The sequence below is a fragment of the Micropterus salmoides genome, unplaced genomic scaffold (assembly GCF_014851395.1).
Source record: "Micropterus salmoides isolate LMB-PRFRI ecotype aquatic unplaced genomic scaffold, ASM1485139v1 Ms_hic_scaffold_3802, whole genome shotgun sequence".
NCBI classification, from domain to species: domain Eukaryota; kingdom Metazoa; phylum Chordata; class Actinopteri; order Centrarchiformes; family Centrarchidae; genus Micropterus; species Micropterus salmoides.
Window position 1 is genome coordinate 11559 of NW_024043154.1, and position 8499 is coordinate 20057.

At 40.8% G+C, this 8499-nt stretch overlaps 1 protein-coding gene across 3 annotated transcripts; it reads left to right on the forward strand.

The window, feature by feature from the left end:
• Window positions 1-646: 646 nt before the first annotated feature.
• On the forward strand, window positions 647-2887 carry LOC119884953 (zinc finger protein 716-like). Of its 3 annotated transcripts, none has more exons than XR_005441118.1 (2): window positions 647-878; window positions 1545-2887. XR_005441118.1 is itself a non-coding variant. In XM_038695230.1 (2 exons), the coding sequence occupies exons 1-2, from the start codon at window positions 786-788 to the stop codon at window positions 2363-2365; spliced, it is 366 nt and encodes a 121-aa protein (XP_038551158.1). In that variant the 5' UTR covers window positions 725-785; the 3' UTR covers window positions 2366-2887. The 3 variants fall into 3 exon arrangements, 1 of the variants encoding a protein (XP_038551158.1); XM_038695230.1 differs by having other exon boundaries at window positions 725-878; window positions 2093-2887; XR_005441117.1 differs by having other exon boundaries at window positions 735-1814; window positions 2093-2887.
• The last annotated feature ends 5612 nt before the right edge of the window (window positions 2888-8499 follow it).

The following is an 8499-nucleotide window of genomic DNA, read 5'->3' on the forward strand; positions in this document are numbered from 1 at the left end:
AAAGACTGAAATGTGACACTAATAAGACAAATTACTGCAAATGCATAAAACTACATCAACACAAGCACTCCAAGTTTATGTGCCGTGTCACACGATGACCTTCACATTCCTCACAGCTGCAGTCTTCTTTGCAGGGGCCCCTTGCAATCACCTTATTCTACTTTTATCAACGGAAAGCCTGTACAATCTGTCAAACACAACCCTGACCCCTCTTTTGAACTGCCTCCCACTACTCACTAAAATCAAGACCTACATTTTTATTTGTACATAAAAACATTACGTTTTTAAACAGGTAAGGCATTTAGCCCGGAGGCTCAGCTGCTCTGCCTAATCTGTAGCAAGGTGAGGGGTGTGTGTTTCAGTCTGCCTGCTGGTTGTCTCTGTGCCGTGTGATGAAATGCCATGTGATTGTGCTGCAAACTAACTTTCCTACGGGGACAAATATATTGATTGATACACTGTTTAATTATGTTACTGTACATTAACCAACAAATGTTCTACTCTGCATCCTTACCAGAAACCCAGATTTGCACTCTCCATTCTCTAACCCTGTCCTCTTCTCTTCTCTCTATAATATCTGTGTAACTCCTCTACATGTTGTAAGATATAGCAGGACTGCACTCATCTGTAAAAACACTATTTCTGCACTCCTGGTTAGATGCAAACTGCATTTCAGTAGCTCTGTACCTCTAAAGATCCGCCCCCCTTCAAACAGCTGGTACTCCCATCACTACAGAGTCTGCACGAGCAGCGCATGCTCCTGGGTCCAGTCTGATAGAGACGAGATGGCGGCAGCAGCGTCTAAGAGGATGAGCGTCCGACAGAGAGTTCCTGCTAAGAGCGACCGGGACCGGACCAGCCAGGAAGTCAGCACCGGGGTGAGTACCTGGCTCTGGGACCAGTGTGACAGTTTAATTGGTTGCCACATGAACTGGGGATGTTACTGCAGAAGTTCATGCGGTCGCTCTGATTTGTGCCCTGGTGGTTTTTAATCTGTGTGTGTGCTGACATCCAGCCTGTACGGGCAACAGGATGAGGGATTTGTTGAGTCCAGATCGCCGTTGAGTCAGGACGCTGAAGTTAGCTTCCAGTTCTGCACTTAAGGGAAAGTTAACTTACTGCTGAGCTTTTGCTCCTCTTGTTGTGAAAGCTGTCAGACATTTTAAGTTTTAACTCTGTCTGAAAATCCAAAAAAGAAACTTCCCCATCGTAGGACTACTAGGAAAAGATGTGAGTCCGGCTGGACCTGCTGGGACTTTGTAAACAAATCTGAGGCGCTAAATCTGTACTGTCAGTGTGTTTTCTATAGAGAGCAAAACATAGTGAGGGCTACATGGAAAGGAGGGCAGAAGAAGGAAGGAAAGATACAGAAAGACAGAGAGAAGCAAACTGAGACAAACATTTGGAAGGTTTAGTAGTTAAAGGACTGCAGCCCCAAGTTGTAGCAGTATCTTGGAGCTGAATTTTTCTCTTTAGTGTTTATTCAGAATATTTAATAATTCACAGACTCAGCTTTAAGATTTCTTTATTTGACTGTTCTGCAGAATGAAGTGATGCAGTCCTGAAAATCAAGCTCTTCACAGTCCTCCCAAAGCACACTCTGTACTGCCCTCCCTTTCCAGGACGTCCTCTCCATATTTGGTCCAGTCCAGTCAGTATCTCTGAACCTACAATGAATCACTCTGAGAACTTGGCCGGAAAAGTAGTTTAGTGCACATTCCAACGAGATCGCTTCATCCTGTTCCTCACATGTTGGCCAGAGTCCAAGGAAACCCAACCTAACAGAAAAACATCTGGTTTCTAGTTTTTCAGAAGTCAGTACGTGTGTGTGTGTGTTTGCTTTAACGCTAAATCAAAGTACCTCTTATCTGCATGAAAATATGACAACAAAAGTACAAACACACATATTCTACAGCTGTAATCATATCTTAACTAAACCTTATCTCTAAATATGAATTCTGCCTTCTGAACCTTGTGGGTTCACTTTCTCTGTCTGTGTCACACAGAGAGACTGACCTGGATTTATCCTCCATACTTGCTGCACCATTACATCTCACTCACCGTCTTTCTCTCTGTATGTCTGTTATTATAGAAACAGAGAGGAAGAGATGGACTTAAACAACACCACTGTGACAAATCCTTCAGAACATCCGGACAGTCAAAGAATCATCGGAGAGTTCACACTGGAGAGAAACCGTACAGCTGTGACCAGTGTGGGAAGGTTTTCTCTACTTTAAGTAATCTAAAAAGTCACAAATATCTTCACATGGGGGAGAAACCGTACTGGTGTGAACAGCGTGGGAAAACATTTACTCACAGTAAAACCCTGAAACGGCACCAATGCGGTCACGCTGCATCGCTGTAAACATTTTTCAGAGCCAAGCTAGCTCTTGCCTGCTGCCTCCTCCTCATGCTGTGTTATATTGTGAGCTTCTCTTTAAACTGAGAGATAGACAACAGTAACTTTATATTCTGAGCAGCATGTGCGTTAATGTGTTAACTGTTTCTACTGATGTTATTATGAATTCGTAAACAAGTGTCAATGAACTGAATTTTTGTACATTTTTAATACACTTCAGATCTCAAACCTGTAAAATAATATTTAAAACTCACCGTTCAGCTGCTGGCACTATTCCACTAGCACTGCGAGGAAGAAGTGCTTCCTTACCGTCCATTAATCTGCCAAGTGCTCATAATATCACTTGGTAAATAAAATGTAGGGACTTTAGGAGCCGTCAGCCCTTCCTCTCTGATCTCTCTGGGACGTCCCAGATGACCACTCTCTCTCTGGGGAAGTCGGATATGAAACTCAGCAGAAGGACATAAATCCTTGAGATGAGTTTTATTAACCCAAGTGTAAATAAATGTACAGTCACTGGTTCAGTAATAATCTCACTTGATTGCTTTTTGATGGTTGGCGCAATTCTGATGATTTTCGCATAAAGTTTTAGGTAATCAGAAGTTAGAAGTTTAACAGTTAATGGGATTCTTGTCATCACTGCGTTTCTGTTGTTTTGTGTAAGATGAGTTAGTATATGTGTGATCAAACTAAGTGTTGAATCTGCTACCATTTTATTAGTAGTGTTGAATTTATGCTTCTGATAGTTAAGTGGTTAGGAAGCTTATTATTAACTGTGTTTGAAATCTAAGTTAGGTTTATATAACATGTCTGTGATGGATGCTCGACGTCAACCCTGTTTTTATGATGTGACTGTGCGAGACATGTTAAATTATATAGTTCCATAACGTAGAAGAAACCACAAAGAAAGATGATTAGTTACGAGGCGTAAAACAGTTTGAGTGTGAAAACCTTTCCTCCTCCTCCAATACGCACCCTATCTGATGGTGGTCCGGCCTCTTTCACCTATGTTTCTTTACCACTACATTACTCTTCTACAATAATAATAATAATAATAAAATCTTTATTTGTAGAGCACAAGTGTAAAGACAATAATACCCAAAAGACAATAATGCAAAAACAATACAAGATAAAAGCAAGAAAACATTGAAAAGACTAAAATATAAAATAAGTAAAATAGAATAAAATAAAAGGGATAAAATAAAGTCAAATAAGATCGGGAAAGGCTCTCCTATAAAAGTATGTTTTAAGAAGGGACTTAAAAGAGTTCACTGACTCAGCCGACCTGATTTCCTCGGGCAGGCTGTTCCAGAGCCTCGGGGCCCTGACAGCAAACGCTCTGTCCCCTTTAGTTTTCAGTCGAGACTCTGGAACAGACAACAGACCTCTGCCCGAGGATCTCAAGGTACGTGCTGGTGCGTATGGGACTAAAAGGTCAGAAATATAACAAGGCGAGAGGCCATGAAGAGCTTTAAAAGTGATCAATAGAATTTTAAAGTCAATTCTAAAACATACTGGGAGCCAGTGTAATGAAGCTAAAATAGGAGTAATGTGGTCATATTTCTTTGTTCTGGTTAAAAGCCTGGCAGCTGAGTTCTGGACAGTCTGGAGTCCATCAATAGATTTTTGGGTTAAACGGTGAAAAGGCTGTTGCAATAATCCAGGCGTGATGAGATGAAGGCGTGTAAAATGGTCTCGGTGTCCTTAAAAGTTAACATAGATCGAATTTTTTCTATATTTCTAAGTTGATAAAAACATGATTGAACAAGCTTTGTGGTGTGCTGCTCGAAATTTAAATTACTATCAAACCAAACACCAAGGTTCTTTGCCACAGGCTTAATGTGATTTACTAGGGAACCAGCAGATGGCAGTATTTGATTTGCCATCTGCTGGACCCGATGACCAGGATTTCTGTTTAGTCTGAGTTCAGCTGGAGGAAATTATTTGACATCCATTTTTTACTTCACAAAGGCAGTTATTAAGTGAACTCAGCATTCCAGGGTCTGTGGATCTGACGGGCAAGTATATTTGTGTGTCATCAGCATAAATATGAAAAGAAATGCCATTTTGGGGATAATATGTCCAAGGAAAGCAGATACAAGTCTGCATTATTATTCCATGGTCTGCCCACGTCATCTCCGGAGTTTTTTTTGTCAACACGTCATATAACCCTTATTAAAACCTAATTTACTGTCTTTATTCACTTGTTAAAAACATTTAGTTATAAATAAAATTTTCCTTTATCACCAAGTCTTTGTCTGTGAATATTTCTTAAGGATAAATATATTGGGAATTCACAACTCAGGTAATAAAACTTATTAATCTGCTTTCTCTCATTGTTCCTGTGATTGAAGGTGTTGCCCCAAAAGATGTTAGGAGTGCAAATATTCCATCTAAAGTAGTAGTCCTGCTATCTACATTTTTCTATTACTGAAGATGATTTGGAATCCTTCTTTGTTCAGACTGAAAGCAATGCCAAATGTAATGAAACAAAGCTTTTTGCACCAGCTGAGGTGAAGACAGGTCAGCTCAAGTGTTAATGTTGCAGCTTCAACAAAGATCTTTATTCTCAACGAATCAAGTTAATGTAATGTAATGTATAAAGGTTTCAGACATTTTTGGCGCTCATTACTTTTGGAGATGACACTTGTAGCTTGTTAGCTTTTCTTTGCCAGTGTGTGTTGAAAGGGTGAGTGCTCAAGTTCAGCATACCACATTATAGTTTAGGTTCACTTACATGTGACCATTAAAATCCTTAAGCGTGCGACGTGAAGTGCATGGTGCAGGTCCCTGTGTAGTTTTTCTGAATCCACTTTTGCTAGTTTACAGGGTTTGCTAGAGAACATGGTTCAAAAGATTTGTACGTAGTCTCTAATCATGGGTGTGTTTTGGGGCGTCACATGCAATAAACCAATCAGTGTCATCTCCCATTCCCTTTAAAAGCAGGTGAGCTTGTACCATGGGCATTGCTATTTAAAGGAGACCTGTTATAATGCATTTCCAGTCCTATATTGTAATTCTGTGACTCCTGTATGGCAGCTTTGCATGATTCAAAGTTCAAAAAAAGAATTTTCTATCTTATACTGGCCCTTCATGCAGGCCCTCATTTCAGCATCTGTCTGAAACAAGCTGTAGGTGCTCCTGTCTCTTTGAAGCAAAGCCTGTCTTCTGTCTTCTGGTTGGCCATTGTCTTATGTGTTTACCATGTGAAGGGATGGGGCTGCATGTTCCTTTGTGGGTGTGGTCAGCATTCTCTGCCTGGAGCAAATTACCATATTTACATTTACATTTTTTCATTTATTCATTTAGCTGATGCTTTTATCCAAAGCGACTTACAGCTGCTATACATGTCAGAGGTCGCACGCCTCTGGAGCAACGAGGGGTTAAGCGTCTTGCTCAGGGAGACATTGGTGGATGTCTCACAGTGGGAATCGAACCCAGGTCCCACACCAAAGGCAAGCATCTTATCTATGCGCCATCACCACCATCCGGCTCGGAATGACATCATATCGAGCCGTTTAAAACAGAACGTTCAGAACAAGAGGAAAATCTGAGGTTTTGTCTCACAGGGATTTCTTTTAAATACGTTTACCTCATTATTTGAAGCTTTGGTCATGTTTAACATGAATATGAACAGCTGCAATAAAAAATGTCCCGCTAATGTGTAGCTTTTTCAAAAAAGCAAGAAGTGAAGAGGAGGATGTCGAGCTAATCAGTGTTAGCTTGGAAGCATCGTCTACCAGGGGCGCCCCCAGAAAATTTTCCCAGGGGTGGCCAGATGGGGCCACTGAAAATCCTGGGGGTGGCACACTAAACCAAAAGCCATAACTGAATTTCAGGATTTCTATTATGCAATATAGACTAGTTGAATACTACATAAAATGTGAGTTAAGGAATCACAGACTGATATCCTTTGGATTCTTATACTAAAACCAGTTCAGTTAACATTCCATAAAAATCCTGTTTGATGTGTTATCTGTATATGTGTTAGGCAATTAATTGTTCTTTAAATATGCAAGTTAACCTTTTCCTTAAAAAGCATTTATTTGTAGGAGTGCAGTGATGGGGAGGAACAAAACATTTACTGGGAACAAGTCAACTCAAGATTACAGACATCATGGAGCATAAATATTTTTCTTTAAATTCAAATTGAAATATACAACGTGTGCTGTATAGAGTTGTGTAATTATTTGTTAACATTTGTTAACAAGGATAGGTATTCTTGCAATATCCCACTTTTTAACAACCGATTTGACCAGTGTCATATTTATATGTAAAAATGGTGGTGGGGCACCGACCATTTCAAAAAGCAGTAGGAAAGTGGCTGTATGACAACATCATGACAACAACCGTAATCTGTAGCCAGGGGCCTGCACCGCGAAGCGAGTTCAACATACCCAGGATATGTTTTCGTTATCTGGCTTAACTAACCTTAACAATCGCGATCGGAATAAGCGGTACCAAGAAGCTGGTTATCAACTCGGTAAGTCAACCCAGGGTTTCCCAATCCAGCCGGGAGCACGTTCACGTAAAGAGGCGGTGTTAGCAGCAGATGACCAATCACAGACATGAACAAGTCCACTGGCAGCAGAGCGTCATATTCTATGAACGAGGATTAAACTGTAACACTACAGAAATGCGACAGTAGCACACCTGCATCTGACACATGCAGGGAGACAGAAAATCGCAGACAGTGTGAATGCCTAAATGAACAGGCGTGGTCTATAATATTGTGTTGATTTAAAGTGTTCTTATGAGCTGTATGAAAATATCAGCCTTATTCTTTCAGCTCGGCTGTGTCGGCGTTTCCACATTAAAAGACACCTCACTTTAAAAAAACCTGTCGTCACTTCAAAAATGAAATTAATTTATTTAACACACTCAAAGTGTCCAAACATTGTTCTAAATTAACTTCATAAAGCAATGTCTATGAAGATTCTCAGTCATCCAGGTCATAGTTATCCAACGAAGGTTAAAATCAAGGGCAACTGGACTTGGTTGAAGATACTGGAAGACGTTTCGTCCCTCATCCAAAGGACTTCTTCAGTTCTGACTGACTGGCAGGGAAACTCAGCTATTTAACCTCAGTGGGGTCGTTGGCCCGGGTCATCGATACCGCTGGTTCGTTAGTGTTCCTTGTTGCTGTGACGACAGTCGTTACAGTCGTTAAGACTACCTGTGGCCGAGACTGAACGACCATCGTTGGCATCTTCACCTGAGGCCAATAGGTTACGTTTGTTGAGTTTCCTGGGAAGTGATGAAAGGACAGCATTGTAAGTGGGGATAAGTGGTGGCGTAGACCCCCTCCCCTGTTCAATGACGGCTTCCTACAAGGAAGATGAATCTTTATCTAGGTCACATGCAGTGTTGGGCAACTTACTCAGAAATTGTAATATATCACTAGTTACTTATTAGTCCTTAAAAAATATGATTACTTTACTTATTACTGGGTGATAAAAGTAACTAGTTACGTTTCTATATACTGTCCAGTGTTTCCCACAGAATGACAGGGTGGGGTTATATTCCAACAGGTTTGAGAAGCGGTGTTCATGAGAGAGAGAGAAGAGCGAGCGAGCCTGGAGGTGCTGCACGAATATATGCTCCTCAATCAAAAATGATTTTAAATACACCTAATAAAAAATGATTATAAAATCAATATGTGGCGGTCTGTGTTGATAATTATCCAAATTATAGGCTAATTATGGGAAACACAGCTTTCACTACCACCCCCCCTTCACCCCCAAACAAAGCGTCTCTCCGACTTTTTAACTAATATCATATTCAACAGCAGCAAGGAGTGTGTTTTTTCTGTAAGTTTCACGTCGCTGTGCTGCTTCAGCAGACGCTTCAATAGATCAGATGTAGAAATGTTCGCTGTAGAAAGCTTTTTGCTGGTCGCACAGAGTTTACACTAGACCACAATGTTCTTTGCATCTTAGACTGTGACACAATAATGGCAGCAGCTACTTACAGCTGTGGAAAGAACGTCTCTCTCCCTCATTCTCCTTTCTTCCTTCAGCGACATGAACAACAAAGTCCGGTCCCGCTGAGCTGCAGCACAGTCGTGGATTCAAGTCAAGGATGGTGCGTTCAGTAACAGCGTTACTTGGATTAGTAACTGTAATAATTTTACTGTTTTA